The 20127-nt window shown below is 39.5% G+C and overlaps 1 protein-coding gene across 1 annotated transcript in view; it reads left to right on the forward strand.

Annotated features, from left to right (window-relative positions):
- Nucleotides 1–14642: 14642 nt before the first annotated feature.
- The window catches only part of SNTG2 (syntrophin gamma 2), a 200608-nt gene continuing 195123 nt past the window's right edge, over nt 14643–20127 (forward strand). The window contains exon 1 of the mRNA XM_021551123.2: nt 14643–14823. Coding sequence (XP_021406798.2) covers nt 14752–14823 — 72 coding nt within the window. The 5' untranslated portion in view covers nt 14643–14751. The remainder of the gene's footprint in view (nt 14824–20127) is intronic.

Raw genomic sequence — 20127 nt, forward strand, 5'->3', positions numbered from 1 at the left:
AAAAAAAAAAAAGTAGCAACTGGTTTTTTTTATTTCTTCTTTCAATATGGGAGAAACATATTTCACTCTTCTTTAACACTGTTCTAAAAATTGGTTAATTTAGGTTTAAAGAGAAACAACAAGCCTGTGGGATGAGATCAGATCTACAAAACTGTTCCTCAAATTCTGAAGTTTAGGAAAGTGAAGGGCAAATGAAATATGTGCTTTGCGACTTCATTGCAGTTACTACTTTCTGCAATGAAAAATTGATTTTCAGCAGACCTTTCTGAAACCACTACAAATTTTGAAAATGTAAGGAAATCCACGGATTTTGCTTCTTTTATTTAATTTTCAAATCCTCAGAATTTATTTAAATATTTTGATTTTGATTGACTTACAGCATATCCCTGTACTTTGAGGGATCAAAATACAAGGGGGTTGGGTGTTTCTGTGCACACTAGGGAATCTGTGCACAGAATGTCAGATATTACCAATGTTCCTTACTTGAGTCTCTGTGTATCAAAGGGGAAAAGCAAACTCCCTGCAAATCTTCTCTCACACACAAATATTTATACTGGAGAGCAGACTGAAAGATGAGAAAAACAGAAATGTTCTTAGCTAGGTGATTACAAGATTTTAACAATTTTAAATCCATTAAATTAGATAGATTTAAAAATACAGCAGTCTACAAGATATAGAGGCCTAAAATTCTTGTCACTAATGGATACTGTGTTTATCATTAAGTATCTTCACTAGTAATAACATTGAGAAAAATGCTATTATGCTGCCAAAAAGATGAAAAACTATTATCAGCAGCACAAGCAGAGGCAATATCCCATGTAAAAAGGAAAAAAGAGAAAACACAAAACCCCTGGTGTTTTCTACTTCCTAAAAAAATTATAGTGTTTTTTAAATATTCTGCCACAGCAAGAGACTATGAGGCTCAGAGATTGCATATACATTCTCTTTTTAGTCCCATCTCTAAAATTATAGTTATGATTCCACCTGCATATGTCAACGTGCCATGCATTCACCAAGGATGAAGAGGACAAAGTCCTTGGAGGGACTACAATTCTGTTTGTCAATAACCATGGACAGGCAATGGGAGCTAGATGGGATAGAATATCCACAGAAAATACCTGCTTAAATCACAGAAGCAATCTTGCCTGGGGTAATTACTCAGCTGTGCTAACCAATATGATGACAGATCATGGTGTTTCTTTTAATATCCAGATTGTTTTAAATCTATATAGTTTAGAGATCTATTTGTAAATTTCTGTAAGACACATTAATTAAGTTTATTCAAATTAATACACTATGTCAGGAGTGGCAGAATGTGGAAGATGGAAAAATGACAACTAATCATTGCATTTCAAATCTAAATTGAAATTCCTGCTGAACTGTCATAATGTCAGTAAATGAACACAGAAGCTCAAAAGTATTTTTCAAAAATAACACTGAAATTTCAAAAGAGGAGACACCTGTTCATACTTTTTAACCGTGAAAGGCCTATTTCAAGATAGAGGAGAAATTGTAAGAAATTTTAGTATTAAATTAATTACCTATAACATCATAGCACTCCTTTTTTCCAAACAAAGCACCAATATTATGACCATTGTATAAAGGTCATAAAGGTTTATCACTAATATTATGACCAAATGTATAAAGTCTTGCACTTGGGAAGACCTACCTGTCTGTGGAGCAGCTCTGTGGAAAGGGACCTGGGGTCCTGGGGATGACAAGCTCAGTGTAAGTGAGCAGTGCTGCTGTGGCACAGAGGGCACTGGGCTGCATCAACAAGGGCATCTCCACAGGGACACAGAAGTCACTGTCCCACTCAGTGCTCGTCAGGCCACACCTGGAACACAGTGACTGGTTTAGGCTCACGCTATGCAAAAGGACGTGGACCAGTTGGCAGGGGTCCAGACAAGGGTGAAAAAGGTGATCCAAGAGCTGTAATTTTGTCAAGGAAGGTGTAAATAGATGATCCTCGGGTCTTTTCCAACCTGGTGTTCTATGATTCTATAAAAAAAATAGCACAAATTAGACACAAGCCTTCACAATTCAAAACATAATTTCTGGATTCAAACAGGCATACTATCAATGGCACGCACAAAACTGAGCTTGAAAATTATAGACTCCTCTTGAAAATTTGGCCCACTTTAAAATCTATTAATAGTGTTCTATTTTGATGAATTTTAGTAGAATGGTCTAATATTATTTGTTTCTAATATTGAAGGAGAATACCAGTTCCCTCCAAAATTTTTTGATAAAAAGAGAGTAGCAGCTGATCATTGGCTTCAGATTTTTAGGTTTTATTTCTTAGTGATCTCAGTGAGGTAGAAGATGGATTCTTTAACAAATGACAACAGTTTCAAATACAAATAAGTGGGTTAGGGAAACAAAACTCCACAATTTTAGTAGTTGTTTGCTTTAAAGTTTTAGATTTAAGTGACCCTGAAACACAAGCAGGGAAAAAATCATGAACCATGTTACCATATGTTGGAACTATGGCTGAGCTTCCATTCTTTGATACAATGGAGAAATATACTTGACTATGAGAGATATCTTTACATTAGAGGAAAAACTGGGGTGGTGGGTTTTGGTTTTGTTCTGTTTTGTTTTAAAAAAAGCATCTGACCTTTCTGTAAGAAGACAGTCTTTATGTCTTGAACTTTATGGACACACTGAGGCTTCTGTTATGCTATAAATAATACACTTTTGAGAACAAGTTTTTCTTAGTTTAAAACTAAATTTTTTTCTGAGTACATCAAAGTCCTTGGAATACATTGATATCAACTCTTTCAGGTAAAATATTTACCTAATAGGTTAATGATGAAAGCACTAATTATTGTATATTTCTGTAAGGCAAACTGCTTCTGTCTGGAAAAGCTTTATAATTCTGACCCAGTGAGGCATTTCTGTCAGGAGCTAAAAATTAACATACAAATTCACCAAAACATTAGTGAACTTTGATGTTTAAATTCTTTCTGCTATGAAATGGGATGAATTTTTTTATTTCATGAGTAATCTTTGATGTTGGCAGTTACACAAACAAATTTGGTAAATCCTAATGATAGGAATAGTGTTGGTGAATTACTATATTGCACGAATAGTTTCCTAAAAGTGCAGAAGACTTACTCACTACAGATAAATTTATGGTTCATGTAAATTCTTGCTAAATTGACCTGGGCAGGGAGGTTGCCTAATCAGTACTCTATAGCTACTGCACAGATATGTGGGGAAGCAGTTTACAGACATGGCTTTTTAGGACGTGACTTACCATTTCTTTGAAGTGATGATCTCTGTTTCATTCAGTGTGGTATCATATTTTTAAACTCAAATACTGGTTGCAGACAATACAGATCAGAGCACCAAGATTCTCCAACATCTTTTTCTGTTGTGCTTTTAAAAGTCATATCCCAACAGTTTGGCTTTGCCTCAAGCATTTCTATTAAATTGTCTAATATTTATAAGCCTTAAGTAACAGAATCAATTTATCTCATGCTTCCTATGAAACACTGCAAAATTGGATATGGCTATGGTCAAATGCTGTACTGGTGAGAGGACAGAAAACAGGCCTCTTTTTTCTGGAATTTTCTTCCCGATCAAGAGGAGGGCACAGTTTTGGCTTTTAGGTCATCATAAAGTTTCAGAAAAGCTTATAGGTTTAGTAATCAAAGGTCTTTGAACTGAGATAATGTTAAGCATGAACTGTTCTCATTCATGTGATCCCCACACTGGGTTGTTCCTGTGGATCTTGACTCCTGCTGCAGAGGGAAGCAATAAGCAAATTTTACGATCTTTTCACTTTCTCAGGAGAGAGCAGGAAGGAAAAAAAAATATACCTACATTAGAGTTTTAGTTTGGATTAATTTTTGAAGTGCATCTCCTTACTTATCATGGTTGGGTTGGCAGCATGGAGTGAAATCTCAGTGCTTAAACTGCCTTTGGGTATTCTTCCAGGATAATGATGATGTGTTCTCCGGAAATATATTGAAAGGCTGGAGTATTCAGCTCAGGAGGCCAGACAAAAATTACTTTCCTTGAAACATAGTGTAGGCATAAGGTCCTCACACCTGTACTCTCTTTCTGCATCATATTTTTGAACCATACTAATTGCATTATTGCTTGGGTAGTCACAGCTGATAAATTAAAGAAGTGATGCAATATCAGGGGATATTTTGGGTTGGGTGTTTGGTTTTTATATTCAGCATTTAAAGTATTTTGTTTCCTGGGATAAACTCTAATTTGTCTTGAGTTTTGATTTATGAGGGATTTACAAATGTTACTGGCTTTGGAGACTGCTATCTTACTAGGTAATTTTTAACATTTATTTGCTCATGGATGTAGTCTACAGCACAAGTCAAGGGGTAGCACACATAGGAGGGATGTGAAAGTTTCTTAATCAACTGCCAAAATAAACACTTTCCTCCTTCTCTTTTGAGTTAATCATATGACTTTAACTGGTGATTCATCCTATTTAATATTATTTTTTACTCCTAAATTTTAAACAGCCTAAGCTAATGCCTCTTCTTTTTATATAATCTATTATTGATTTTTTCCCATTCTACCACAAATAAAAAATCTCAGGCATTGCCTCAGACAAGATTAATTTCTGTAGTAGTAAATGGAATAAGTGTCTTGACCTAATTCTGTTAATTATGTCCTGAAGTTAGTTTTATTTCTCAATATTTCTAGTTTGTTTGTCCCCTAACACTCCTCTAATAGAAACTAAGCCTAATGATATAAGGGAAAATAGTGGAAATAGAAAAAATAACCTCTCTGCCCACTGATACTTAAGAAGTCAATGGCATGTTTTAAAGGAAGCTTTCTTTGTTATTCTTCAGCTCTTCTTGCACTGCAATATTATTTCCTCAACCCTTTCTTACACATCAGACAAAAATTCCAATTCAAATTCAATACCATTTCATTACTCTGTATTAATACCTGGACTGTAGCCTCCTTTCTTGTTCTTTGTGAGAGCCTAGATCTGACTTTCACTTTGTTTGCTACATAGAAATGTGGTTGGAGTCTCTGGACCTTCTTGAACTATTCAGTAGCCTAGATTGATTCTTGAGTTCTATATACTAAAGCATACTTTTTCCTGATGCAGCTTTTCTCTGGTAATAATTAACAGTGGTATCTTCAGGGCCAAAAATATATTTGAGCTTTTGAAAAACGCTTTCTATTTAATCACAAAAATAATGCAGGTACACATATCACTACATTATTTTTAAATATTGCAATACAAAACTAAAGCAGTTCCTTAATTTATAGAACCTAAAATAGAATAGTTCACTTTCAGGGAAGAAGAAAAAAAATAAATAGAATGAAGAATTTTAGAAGCAAGCAAACCAACAAACAAAAAAAGACCTGTCAACACTTTTGCAGAAATACCTTTTTCTGCTTATTATACAAATAGCAACCTATACAATCCTCTTTCATCTTTCAGAAGATAAGTTTTAAGTAAAAAAGGACTCTATTTATATTAATTATTTTTTGCCCAAATGATCCTATTGCATAAAAAATTTAAAATGTATTTTGCAATACAACCTTGGTGAGTGGAAAATTCTTCAGCTGTTTTTTACAATGTATAGCCTATCCATATATATATATATATATATATATATATATATATATATATATAATTGGATTGAATTTCAGATCCACCTTAAAACATAAATGCCAATTGGTATCAAAATAGAAGTTAACGATGATTACAAGAAAATTTAGAGAAATTCAAGGTTGTGACTGATCAATTAAAGAATGTATAAAACATGACATAATAGTTATATGCAGATTATTTTAACTAAATAATTGTCCCTGCTTAATAAAAACTACATCTGAGCATATGGATCAGGCTGTTGACCTGATCAGAATAGTAACAGCATTTTTACAGAAAGTATGTCATTTACAGCTGGACCTGCATCTCAGTGAAGCTCATTGCAAACTCCTTTGGACATAGATGTTAATAAGTACTTAGAGCAAATTGCTCACCTTTGACAGAAAGAGTAGAAACTGAATCAGTGGCTAGTTTTTCTACTGTTTTTAAGTACATTAAAACAAAACTGTTAAGAAAATCTGAAGGAAATTAATGTAACAAATCTCTTATTGAATATGCCAGTTGATAAAAGAAATCACAGAAACATGTATGGGGAAACAGGTATCAGCATTATAGACACACTTCTATATTCTGATTAAATTTAGAACTTCTGCTGTGATATGCACTTAAAATTGTATCTGATCCCTACCTCTACTACATAAATCCTACCTGGGATTTAGAAAACTCACATAACTTTAGATTCCTTATTCAGGGTATCTGTAGCATATTAGATACAGGTCTTGCACTTGAACTGCTAAATGTCTGAGAACATAAACTAATTTAAAATACTCTAAATTTGAGCAGGCCCTTTCTTCCTGATAGTATATCAAAGTAATTTTTACTTTACATAGTTTTGGTTGAATAACTACCTTCACTGAGATACTAAGGTCATTTGGGACATACTGGGCCTCCAATATTTTAAAGGCATTTTGTTTGCATGCCATTTATTTTGGTAGCTCCACACATGCACCCCCAATTACTACTAGTACAAGACATTTTAGTGCCCTCAATTGGCTTTTAGCTTTTTGGTCTTCACCTCACTTTAGAGAAAAAGCCTGTTCTCCATAATCAGAGCCTCCCCTTCCCCCTCCAAACCAGGACTGAACTCAGTCATCCAGATGTGCCTGGGTAACTGTGGATGTGAGACAGTGAATCTCCTAGAAACTTGTTCAGAAACCCTAATCCAGCGGGGTTTTATTTCCTCTTCCATTCCCCCTTTTTATATTTTATCCCCTCTATAGAGCTATAGGGTTTCATTCTTATCTCTTTGACCTTTCACATCTATCCTATAACTTCAGAACTATTCTGCTCTAGGGAAGAATAAGACCACTGCTTGGACAAGGATATTTAAAAGGAATTATTCAGATTACTCCTTCTCATCAACAACACAAACTTCCCACACTTCATTCTCAGCTTTCTCTTCCTCTCAAATTTTCAGCAAGTCCTCTCAGCTACATTTGCCCACATTGTCTTCATACACCACCACTGTGTTGCATTAACCACAAGCAATTTGTTTTGGCTTAACAGAACACTCATCATATGCAGAGCCATGCATTTATGAGTAGTCTAATTGATGTTTTGGCAGCCTAATACAACAAAGACATATATTAATCCAGTTAAAATGATACTAAAACATGTATTCCAAATTATCCAATTATTGCTAATCCCCATTAATTTGATTCTTTCAGTTGTATGCTGACTTTTTGCAACCTAACCCTGTCTTTCTGTGTTATGCTTACCCTCCCCATGACCTTTAGGATACTAAAATTGCTACTGTGAGCCTCACTCCAGAAGAGGAAGGGTTTGCACTGAGTCACCAGTGACCTGAGTTCTTTGCTGGGAAGTTTGCTCTTGCTGTTCTCTCTGCTCTTGGGTCTTAGGGTTATTTTATACAGGTCTCTTTGATTGACCTGCCTCTTCCTATTACCCTCAGGTTAGGTACACAACAACCACCCACTTTTTCATTACTACACCTCATGAGGCAACACATACAATTGCAGTCAGTGCTAAGCTAATGCAAAACCTATTGCAGCGGGGCAATAGCCTCCTATGACACTTTGATGTAACACACCCACAGTTGCCCAAGACATCAGTGAAAACTCCTGAAGCTGGTTAAGTTTACTAGAAGGTCTGTGGTCAAAGGTGAGTAAAAAAACACTGGTTGCTTTTGTTTAGATTCACTTAATATTTGCATTTAATTCCTCTGTAAAGAGAGGAAATTAGCTTAATCAGCACTTTGCCCAATCTATGACTATGACTGAATATGCAGAAATAAAATAAGATTAAAAATAACTTGGTAGCTAAATGCCAAAAAAATAATTTTGTATGAAGATTTCACATATTTTTCCTGTACCTTTAATACACAAGTATGACTCTAAACCTTAGGAGATTAAAAGGTAGAGAAAAACTGGTTGAAAATAATATTTTGTGGTGCCAGAACACAGAGCAAACTTTTGTACTGTTATAGAAAGATGAGAGAAAAGGTATATTACCACTGTAATGAACATTTTCTTGTATTTCCTATTCTGTTTTCCATGGGGACTATTAAGTATATACTCTCCTAGCATTTTCCAGGCAATAAACTCAGCAATAAAACTCTTGCTTTCTTCTAATTGTCCACTTTACTTTTTTTCTTAACAAATGTTTGTCTCAAATGAATCCCTTTGAAAATTAGCTATAAATTGATTCAAAATAGTATTGGGATGGGATGGGATGGGATGGGATGGGATGGGATGGGATGGGATAGGAATGCAGCTACTGGAACAATTAAAGAACTATATTGTATCCCTGCTTCTGCTAATGAATTACTCACAAATGCAGCAACAAATCCATAAAAATCATGTCTATCTGTAATGAAAATATTAATAGACAAGGCTATGGAGTTTTTGACAGAAGTTGGCCATGAATTATGTACTCATAAGTTCCTCTCTGATTTATTTATTTGTGGATACAAATCACATAACACTGTCTTGGTTCATGGATTATAACTGGCTAGTGCTTTGACATACATCACATTTACTTTCTTTGTGAAACACATTTTATTTCTTAATTAAATTAGTCTTGGTTACTTGCATATATTTATTGGATAAGAGAGATTTTGGTCAAGTAATGTTGAAGCACAAATAAAAAATCTATGCAAACAAACTATGCGATATGATAAATAGCTCACAGTGATGCTTATACATTAGCTACCAAATGTAATGAGCAGAAACCAGCGTAAAACAGAAAGCTGGAAAGAACATCAAATCCTGTCTCAGTGAGATAGGCACTTCCCAAGAAGCAAGGAATTCTATATTCTACTGTTGCCTCCCAGAACTGGCAACTATTTTAGTGCCAAGCAATTTCTAAAACTGAGTAGTGCTGTAGGTTTCCAGAACTTATTTATTCCCCCTCTCACAAGGTGAATACTTGTTTGTGCTTCCTTTGGCCATGAAATACCATAGTCCCTTTTGCATATTGGCAGAGCTTCCACAGAATGTCTTGGCACACTGCTGTCTGCAAAGAACCAGCACACACAAAATATTCAAGTTTGCAGAACATCAGCTCCTCCGCTTGGTAGTACAAGGCAGATTTCAAGGACAGGCAAGAATGAATATAGCAGCTTCAAGAAGTAGGACTAAAATCACTTGGTTCCAGAGTGCCATTTAGCCAATTGCTTGCCACTTGCTACTTTTCGTCAGCTGGTGATAAGCACGGGAAGTCTATATTGATGTTTTCAGTGTTATTAAAACTGTCTGATTTTGAGAAATACATACTGATCAGTTCAGTGTTCCTCTATAAACATCCACTGGGAATACATCTTTTAGATGTCCGCTCAGTTACCAATTTTTGATCATCTTTTGTAATAACTTGCTCAGGACAGCAGTGTTGAGTTGCCCCTTTGAATAGCCTGGGATGCTGAATTCCTGATTGATGTAGTCAATACTCACTCGTGTGATAGTGACAGCCAAAATATTACGGCTTGCCCTAGCCAATCCTTAACTTTGGCAGCAGGGTGCCCTGGTAACATGCACCTATGCCTCAGTCAGGGATGGGAAACACAGTTCAGCAAACTTTTTAACAGTCTCTCCCACATGCTGCTCAAACCACTGGGCCCAAAGGATGAGACGCTTATTTCAATCACCCTTTCTCAATGAACAGTTGTTCAAGGAAAGTTTTTGTTTGTTTCTTTGAAATACAGCAGTCTCTTCCTTTCCTTTAATGTTAGACAATTTTATGGTTTCTTTCCAGTTTGCTACTGCTGTATGTACAGTTACAGGGTTTTATCATACTGAATGAACTGGAGAAATTTCTGGGACAATTTACAACTTACTTGATGCACATTATAGTTTTGGGAGAGTGAGGGAATGTTCATCTTTTGAAGAAAAAGAATATATCTGTGAAATTTTAGTAATTTACCAGAGTGTATTTCAAGAAGACTCAAACTTTACTGTCCTCTGATAGGCTGTCCAGTTGTTATTTGCTGTAGTTTGCCCCTTATTACTGAGTTTGACACAACAAAAGTGGCAAATGGAGAGCAGATTGAGATAAGTATCTAAGGCTGATTGTCAGCATACTAGTGCATTCCTTACTTCTCCTAAATTGGAAAATACAGGCAGCATCCTCATCAGGATAGACAGCAGTTTCCTTGGGACATCTGGCATTTTTATAATTCCTTACCTACAATTTCCAAGTCAAAAACTTATTTTTCTAGTTGTTTGCCTCTAGCTGAATTCCAGACACTCATCAAAAGCCAATCTCTCATTTTCCTTTGCAGCTGAACAGGGGAGAGATAATATTAAAAAAAAAAAAGTTAATTGGTTGAGATAAGGACAGGGAGACATCACTACCAAATACTGTCATAGGCAAAACAGATGCCAATTACACATATTAAGTTTATTACTAACAAAATCAAAGCAGAATAATGTAAAGTAAAATAAGACCTTAAAAACACCTTCTCCTGACCCATCCCTTTTTCCCAGCTCTATCTCCTCCCCACAGCAGTGCAGGGATATGGGAATGGGGGTTCTAGTCATTTTATTACCATTGTTTCTCCTCTCTCCACAGGTCTGCAGGACTCTGCTCCAGCATGGGCCTCCCACAGGGTCCCAGCCTCCTCCAGGCATCCCCCTGCTCTGGTGTGGGGCCCCTCCATGGGCTGCAGGATCTCTGCATCCCTGTGGATCCCCACGGGCTGCAGGGGCAGGGCACAGCTGCCTCACCATGGGCTGCACCACGGGCTGCAGGGGAATCTCAGCTCTGGTGCCTGGAGCATCTCCTGCCCCTCCTTCTGCACTGACCCTGGTGTCTGCAGAGCCTCTGAGAGTTCCTCTCATGTTCTCATCCCACTCTGCTCTGGCCACAATTACACCAGCACAATCACTTTTCTTTTTCTTCTTCTTAACTGTTATCTCATAGGCATTACCAGCAGTTCTAATTGGCCCAGCCTTGGCCAGGGGCACATCCCTCTGGAGCTGTCTGGCATTGGCTCTGCTGGACACTGAGGAAGCTTCTGGCAGCTGCTCACGAAAACCAACCTTGCAGTCACCCTACCAAAGCTTGGCCATGCTAACCCAATATACTTTAAAAAGTTTTCTTTGCTTCCCTATATCTTCCCACAACAGAAAATTAAGTGGCAGAGCATTTATTTTGTTAGTAAAATATTAGGTGTAATTAGATGTAATGAAGTTCACAAAGCAATTAAGTTTTACAAAAGGCCTCCTTCCTGATTAATACAGAAAATATTAACATCTAAAAACTAAAATGACATCTGCAAATCTTGGAGTTTGTATTAAGACAACAAATGGAATTCAGTAGCTTTGTGAATGTTCTTGTATTGACAGAGTTATGTTTTAATGTCTGCATACCTAAGTTTCCTGGAAAATTAAATTATACTCTTTCATTCACTTTTCTAGAAGAAGTCTTTAACCTTGACATCTTAGTAAAATAAATTATTTATTGTTTTAGTGCCAATAGTCTTCTGCTTCCACTCTCTAAGTCAGGAATCATCTGTGTGTATGTATGCTTGTATGTGCAAATGCAAAGCATGTCTATGAAAACAGAAAGAAATAAAACCCGGTCATAATATGATACCTTCCAGAGTCAGCAGTTTGCATCTGTCTTCATGCATGCTGATTTTATTCAAACCTTTTCACAATTTTCAATTTTCCTGTTGTGAGGCAAGTCAGATCTGAATGAAACTTCTTGGCAATTGTCTAATGTAACACCCCAAAATAATGAGTTTGGCTTAAAGCCATCTTATTGAAAACATTCTGCATTGTTTTGAACTGCCGTCTCTTTGCATGATTACTTTCTTGATGATTTGTAGATTTTTATGATAATTTCAAAAATTTACCTTATTTCAAATTATGGGATTTAATGTAATCCAGAAAAACAAAAACTCTCATCACTAAAATAGCTATGTGACAGGTAGCTTCCATTTACTTTATTTCAGAAATGGCAAAAGCAAAAAGTTTTGCAGGTTCAGAGATGCAGTAAAACTGAAAAAGTACAAAAAGAAGACAGGGAAGAATGCACACATGTTTTCAACTAGTAGCAAACTGGACAAAACATCAACTCCTAAAGAAGCTCATAGGTTTCTTAAGCTACTAAACCTGATCACCCCTTGAAATAAAGCATTAGATGAGGCCATCTCAAATTTGCTTAGCTCAAGTAAAAATATTTATTTTTTCCTAATCCTTTCACAAATTATATGTACCCACTCACATTCAGTACAGCAATACCATAGGAAAATATAATAATTCACTGAAGGGCATTTGTTAATTCCAAAAAGAAATTAACAATAATAGTTCCTTGGCTGTCGAATTCCAGAAATCATTTATGTAATTGTCATTGTTAAGATATGCCACTCAGGTAGTCACATATTGTGTACCAGGCTTCATTATATCAACTGACAAAGATTTTTACGTTTAAAAAATCACAGATTGTAGGTAAAGAGAAACATTCTAGAAAGTAAATTCATTCTATTTTACTTATCTCTGTCAGTAATTTCACATATATATTCCATGTACATTATCCTATACCTGCCATTTATTTTATATTTACACTAACTTGTATCTCCACTTTTTAATCCTCACTTTTATGCCATATTTATGAAGAAGATCCATGAGAAGCAATGCTGGATGAGGTAACAAGTTTGTAGTCACAGGAAACTATTATCCATACTGGCAAATACCTGCCAGGAGTGCTGCTGTTATTTGCTGGCTCTGGCAACTCCCATGGAGCAGTCCACCTTTGCTTGCTTTGGCTGTCTTTAGCCTCATACCTCTCACAGTGTCTGCATGCACCTAAGTCTGAATGGTCATGCAAGGCAGTGGCCCAGTCTCATCTCTTCCAACATTTCACGCTCTGGTGTGCTGTCATGCACTTTTCTACAGGCAGGGAGTGAGATAAATGCCTTTTTATGCACAGGATGGACCGGGGCAGATTGGCTTCAGTATGAACTCCAGCTCTTGAGCAGAATGGCATTGATTCCTTGCTGCATGTCAAACTCCACACCTCTGTGCATGGTAAAGAAAACAACTCAAGCACAGGTGGAGGGCCCTGAGCAGCACTGGAGAACAAATGAAATCCCATAATCCCACATAACTGCCCTCTTGTCCACCTCTTCCCTTCTTCTCCAGGGCTCTGGTATGTATGAAGATCAAACAGTCAACAGGGATGATGTCAGGTATCTTTTGACCAGGAAAACATGGCAAGAGAGGAATTCATTCTAGGGTAAAGTACAGCAGTGGCAACCAATATTTTTGTATAGATTTACCTCCAAGAGAAAGATTATGCATGTTTCTTTCTTGCTTTTCTCATGCGCTTTAGCAGGGGGAAAAAGCCCCAACTCTTAAAGTAACTTTATAAGAAGTCTAGCTAACTCCAGTCATACTTTTATTTTGTGTATGACAAAGGCAGAGGTGTCAAAAGAGAACAGAGATGCTTTTTCAAATTACATTTAGGTAAGAAAACAAAGTTATGCACATGAAGCACATATTTTTAAATCAAGTGATAGAAAAAATTAAGAGCTTTCCCTTCTCTCTCCTTAAGAGTCAAAATATACATCTACTAATAAAGTAGTTTGTTAAGGACCGGAAAGAACTTCTTTGCCTTGGGATCAGCTTCAACATTGCTACCACTGGACTGCAAGAAGCTCCCCCAAAACTAATAGTCTGGGCCATGGACCATGATCAGGAATTGGATGGAAGCTAAAGATGCACGGGAAAGCAAAATCTCATCACAATGTTTAGGACTGGGGGCTTTTCCTGGCCAAGTGCTACACAATGCCGAGGGTATCAAGAATACTCGACGGACGACAGGCTATTCTTGGTTTTGATTCAGAGATCAGCGAGCAGGGCTATGTGCGGCTGTCGCTTGTGATCCAACGCGAGGCGCAGCTGCCCGCTACGGGCGCGGACAAGGCGAGGGGGCTGCGCTCGGAGTGGCAGCGCCCTCACCCCGCCACGTCGCCCACCTTCCCCCGGCAGCAGCAGCGCCCCTGCCCCGCCGGGGGGACGCGGGAGGCCGGAGCCCCCGCCCGCCTTTGCCCCGCGGGGCGGCGCGGGCGGGCCGAGCGGAGCCGCGCGGTGTCGGGGAGGAGCGCGGCAGCGCTCGCAGGAGCACCCAGAGCTCGGCTGTCGGGATGAGGCCGCGGAGGGGAGGGGAGCGGGAGCAGAGGCACCTTCCCCCGGCGAAGAGCCAAGTTAAATAGCCAGCGCCACGCCGCCGCCTTCCTCTTCCCTCCCGGCTCCGAGCCCTCGGCGAACGCCCCCGTCCCACCCCGCCCCGCCCGGCCGCGGGCGGCGGAGGGCAGCGCGGAGCCCGCCTGCCCCGCGGACCCGCCTGCCCCCGGAGCCCGCCTGTCCCCGGAGCCCGCCTGCCCCCGGAGCCCGCCTGCCCGCGGACCCGCCTGCCCCCGGAGCCCGCCTGCCCCCGGAGCCCGCCTGCCCCGCGGACCCGCCTGCCCCCGGAGCCCGCCTGCCCCCGGAGCCCGCCTGCCCCGCGGACCCGCCTGCCCCCGGAGCCCGCCTGTCCGCGGACCCGCCTGCCCCGGACACCGCCTGCCCCCGGAGCCGGGACGCCGGCGCTGCCGGGAGGGGCGGGCGCTTGGGAGTCGGTGTTGGAGGCGCCGCGTCCCGCCGAGCCGCCCGACTGAGGGGACTACGCCAGCTGCATGGGAGGAGATGAGCGTGGCGGGGAAGAAGCCTCCTCCAGCACCGCTCGAGCGGCCCGGCAGCCTCCTCGTCCCCACCTGGGCAAGTACCGCTCTCCCTCGGCCCGTCCCGGTGCCAGCTCCCGCGGCGGGGCGGGGGTGGGGAGGGTCCCGCGGCGGCGCTGCCCGAAGAGCGGGAGGGAGGCGCCTGCGGGAGGCACGGCGAGCGGGGCGGCGCGGGCTCGGGATGCCGGCGGGGCTCGGGATGCCGGCGGGGCTCGGGATGCCGGCGGGGCTCTGCCGCGGCTGCCCGGGCGGGACGGCCGCACCCCGCCTCCCTCCGCAGCCGGGAGGCACCGGGGCCCGAGCGCGGCCGGGCGGGACGTGTCCCGGTTGATCCCGGTCGCGATTCTCAGCGCGCCGTGACAGGCTGCAGCGTGAGGGTCGAGCTCCCCGGGGACCGCCTTGCATCACTCAGCTTGAAACCCAGCTGCAAGCCTGAGATGATAAATTAAAAACAAAACAAAACAAAAAACCAAAGGTCAGCTACTTGGATGTATTTAGCATCTCATGCACTTTTAGGAGAAGCCCGTGAGGGAGTTAGAAAAAAACTTGCTACTTCACGGCAGCGTATTTGGCAAATCATTCATGAATGATGCCCTCTGACGGCGGTTCTCCGCTGTCCTGGTTTGTATAAAATGTAGTAAGTCTGTCCTGCAGACCTTTTAAAACCATTACAGACTCTGTGGTTTAACACGCCACTCTTCTTGGCATGTAAAGTTGTTTTGTCATTGCAATAGTTTTCGATCACCAGCTAAAAATTTATTCATTGTATTTATATAAAATATGTGCTGGTGCTAAAAAAACATTTTGGTGACCACAACCTTTCAATTTTTAAAAGAAAAATTGTATTTATCTTCCTGCTGTTTTATCCAGAGTGTTGTTTAGAAGGTACCTCAGTTGCATGAAAGCTGACTTAGAGACAGGTTCTCCCTTAGAGTGATTTGTAACTACTTCAAGCTTCTGTAATCATAAAAATGAAAGTAATATTTGGAAATTCAAATGTAGAAGAAAAGGGTAGAGGATACCTATAATCATAAGCATGTCTGGCAGTTGCACATAAATCTGTGGAAACAAACTGTTGTCTTGTCTGAGAAGCTTTCACAGCCTGTATTTGCATCTATCTTTTGACTGTGTGTGAGGAGATGCATAAATTTAACCTTTGAGGTTTTAGAATTTCTATAGTTCAAAAAGAAATAATGGAGTTAAACCTACTGTGTTTTAAAATTGTTTCACAGGTCTTAATTTGTAAGACCTGTTCAGGAACTGCAAAAATAATCTGTGCAGCAATTATCTAAAATGTTAACAGCTGAGTAGGTTGTATGGCAGTTCAGGATATTTCAGTGTTAAGGGTGAGGAATAATCCCTATCGTTAGGTGAAATTTATTACTGGTATTCTTCTAGTTGTGTCAAATGTGTATGTTTAAGACCAATAGGACATGCCATTTCTGCTGTTACTCATAGGACTGCTGCCTGGGACCAAACTAGGCATGGACCAATGGTGAACTGACCTCTTGGACAAGAGCAATAGGAACCAAAGGCATGTGACTACACAATGTACTTTGACCCTAAATGAGAAATAATGCTATGAATCTAAGGCTTTGGCAAGCTGTCTGTTTCTAACAAACAGACAAATTTAGTCTCACTTTCTTGGCTATTTCTAACAGAGGTATGTGATTGAAAGAAGGAATGAATAAATAGTAAAAAAGCCATTTAGACTCAAGTTCAACTGGGACATCTTATGGCAGATAATTGCTTGGCTCCCCAGATATGCCACGTACTGAACTTCTGAAGAAAATTATGCTCCAAAAGTATTGAAAAAAAAGAACTTGATTTATTATTCACGGAGTGACAAGTGCTTGACTTGCATCTTCTTAAGTTATTTAGCAGTATTGGAATCTAAACCTGTTTACTTTGTTAAAAGAAAAATGTGTATTTTAATGCCTGTGTATTGACTGTGTGCACATTTTTCTCAGAAATAAGATATGATAACAGTAGTTAGTGTTTAATAAATATTGCTTGCTGAGTCAAATTAATTGTTTGGGATTCTAGTAGCTAGACAATATTACTGCTAAAAGATAAGTGGGTTGTTTTTGTGTTTTTTTTCTCTTCAGAAGGATAACAGTTAAATACTACGCCCTGGAAAGTAACTCAGCATACTTCTAAATTAAAGACAATTATAGATTTGTAATACAATACTATTTTTTTTGCATGTATGTATCCATATGTATCTGTATCAATTATCTATAAACTTCTTGAAGTGCAGTTGTTTATGTTCAGTTCTATAGAATGAATTTTCAGTCAGACCTTGTCTTTAATGTTTTTCCAATCTCAGTGTAATGAAACACCTGTTTCATTCAGTACCAGACATAGATTCTTACTCATCCGATTTCAAAAATCAGTACATGTTTCCTCTATCTGTAGTGAACTTTTTGTTCTAATTTCTCATATAATCCTTTCCACCCTTTGCCCTTGGAAATACTCAAGGGGTCATATATCTTTGTAATTTTTACAATGTTAGAGTGCTTGTGCCATGTTCTTACATGGATTTTATGGTCTCATTGATCTAGTATGCATTAGTTACTGTGGTTTTCATTGTGTTGCTAGAAACTTGGAAGGAAATGATAATGTAAGAGGTACTTGTACTATTGATACTGCACGAAAGAAGAAATAAATGTACAGTTCATTGCTATGTAGAAATAGACCTTTTTTGGTTTTGGGTTTTTTTTTTAATAGGGACTATTATCTTAAACTTGGGCATATTATATGTAGAAGATCCAGTTTTCTAATAACTTCTATACACAACCAGAAAAACAGCAATAAGTAGGCTGTTCCTTTTTATAGCAGAAACCCAAAGATATAAAGCCAGCAACATGAAACTTGTTTGGATAGCACTCTTCTCTGCAATTACCCAAACTGTATACTCAATAAGAAGGGCAAGTGCAGCACAGGCAGATTTTCTTTTCCTCTTCTCAGTTTTCACTGTGTCTGTGTGATTTAAGCACTTGCTTAGAGATGCTAGGATAAACATCTACTTTTTTTTTTTTAAAAGATGTCCTGGGACATTGGTGTTTTTTCAATATTCATCCCCCCCAGTACTGAAGCTTCCGTAAAGTGAACACTAGGTGTCATGTTGCCACAAGCCTCGGTGTCTTGTCTTCTCCCCGTCTTTTCAGGGTCAACAGTTAATCTTGATGGTTTTGTAAAATAGATGACCACCAATATATTCCACACCAATATTTTAGTAAGTTTGGAATCCATTCAGTCATAGTGTATGTGATTGTCAGAAGCTTCAATTTTCCTGTGATTTTTATGAGAAGTTCTCAGTATTGAGGTGGCATGGGTTTCAAGATTGTTTCCAAGATCTGTCTATGCCACAGTACAAATCTATATGATATACTTACTAATTGAAGCTTTTTCTCACAGATAGTAATTTTCTATTACAATTCCTTGCTTCTCAAAAGCTGATTTCAGAAACTTTTGCTGTAAAGTGAACAGAATTTGTCTTCTGATTTGAGGATGGCAAACACAAGAAAAGATATGGTGGAGCTTCATGACTGGCAGGAGGTGTCCATGTACTCTGTTGTGTGAAGCCTAATAATTACTTTCTAGTGTAAATTTTGTCTTCCCACTTATTTGGGAAGGTGTTTCTTCCCCCCACAAAAATCTGTGAGGTTAGTAGTTTCAAGATCCCACTAAAGACTTTACCAAACATCTACTTAATATCAGAGTGGTCAAACATTTCATTTTTCATCACCTGGCTTCCTTGTTTTCACAAATCAAATGTGAATATGTATTTTACCTGTATATAACTCCATGAAAACACTTACCAAAATAATTAAAAAAACATTCAAGCTTATGGCTTTAACATCTTAATGGAAATAAGACTTGTGCCCACCTGCCGCTCAGAAAAAGAAGAGCATTGGTATTCCTTTTACACCTCAGATCTGTGTTTCATATTGTAGACAGGTTTTTTTTTTCTGATGTTTTAAACATTTTATGAGACGAATATAAATAGAATCACTTTCACTTGAGAGATCAGAGACTGCTTAGAATAGAAATGGTAGTAGAGGTCAGCAGAAAGGAACAGAGCATGACCATATTCCTACAAAACTGACACCTATTATTGCTTGTCAGTGGCATCACAATAATGGAGACAGCAAACACAAATCAGATTCACTCAGGCTGAAAGGGACCTTGGGAGGTCCACAAGTGTAACCTTCCCCTGAAAGCAGTGACCGTGTGGAATTCAGATTGAGTTGTTCAGGTCTTTTCCCAGTGCATCTTCAAAACCTCCAAGGATGGAGACTGCTCAGCCTCTCTGTGCAAGCTGCTCGCCACTGGGCTGTTTTCCTGGTGAACTGGGGGTGAGCTGTTAGCTCCTCCCTCGAAGCCCCTTCTTCCTTAGGTTCAAGAGGCCCGGCTTACTCAGCTGCTTCTCACAGGGGAAGTGCTTCAGCCCCTGGCCCATTTCAGTTGGCTTTGATGAGATGTGCTCTCCTTTGTCAGTGTTTGTTGTGTTGCAGGGCCCAAACCTGCAGTGTAATGAGTGCCAAGTAAAGGGAAATGATTGCATGGATTGCTCTCTGTTGTGGCTAATGCTGTCAGCCTTTGTGGCTGACATTGTGCATTGGTGACTCCTGCCCATCAGGACAGAAGGACCTCTGCTTCTTTTCAGTATATACTCTTCCCCACACCTCAGACATATCCAGCCACCCCCCCTCTCCTGCCACATCTCAGGGAGAAATCTGAAGTTTTTAAAGAGCAGATGGCCAGTTTAATTGCCTCTTCTTGTCCTCCTTTAGTTGAGAGTGAGTGCAGAACTCCAGGCGAATTCAGCAGATTATTGCACTTTCTTTTTGGTGTGCTCCTTCATAGTTTTTGGATTTTTTTTTCACCACCAAAAGCAAGAAAAGGCTCTTGCTGAAGTTAAGATTAATTTACTATAAGAACTGCATGTTAAACTAGTTGGAGCAATTTAGTGGACTTACTCATCCTTCATATTACAGATGAAGCTGACAGTTAAAGTCAACTGATGCCTATGATTGTGTTTCACTACAGACACTCTTTTCCAGTAATACTCTTACAGCAGTTCTGATCTAAATTTTATTGGTCTGTTTTCTTTGAAAAAGGGAAGCTGATTCTACTCTATTGAGCTCTTCTGTACCTGCTTGTCTGAACTTTCTGTCTGAAGAACAGCATGACTTCAGTGAGAGCTGTCTTACTGGAACCCTTCTGCCACTCTTTATTTATGTATATCAACAGGCAGATTTCTATAATGAGATTTACAAACTCTCTAAAGGATATAACCTTGAAGAGCTGGAATCCTTTAGCACAATCTAATCAA

This window comes from Lonchura striata, chromosome 3, assembly GCF_046129695.1.
Source record: "Lonchura striata isolate bLonStr1 chromosome 3, bLonStr1.mat, whole genome shotgun sequence".
NCBI classification, from domain to species: domain Eukaryota; kingdom Metazoa; phylum Chordata; class Aves; order Passeriformes; family Estrildidae; genus Lonchura; species Lonchura striata.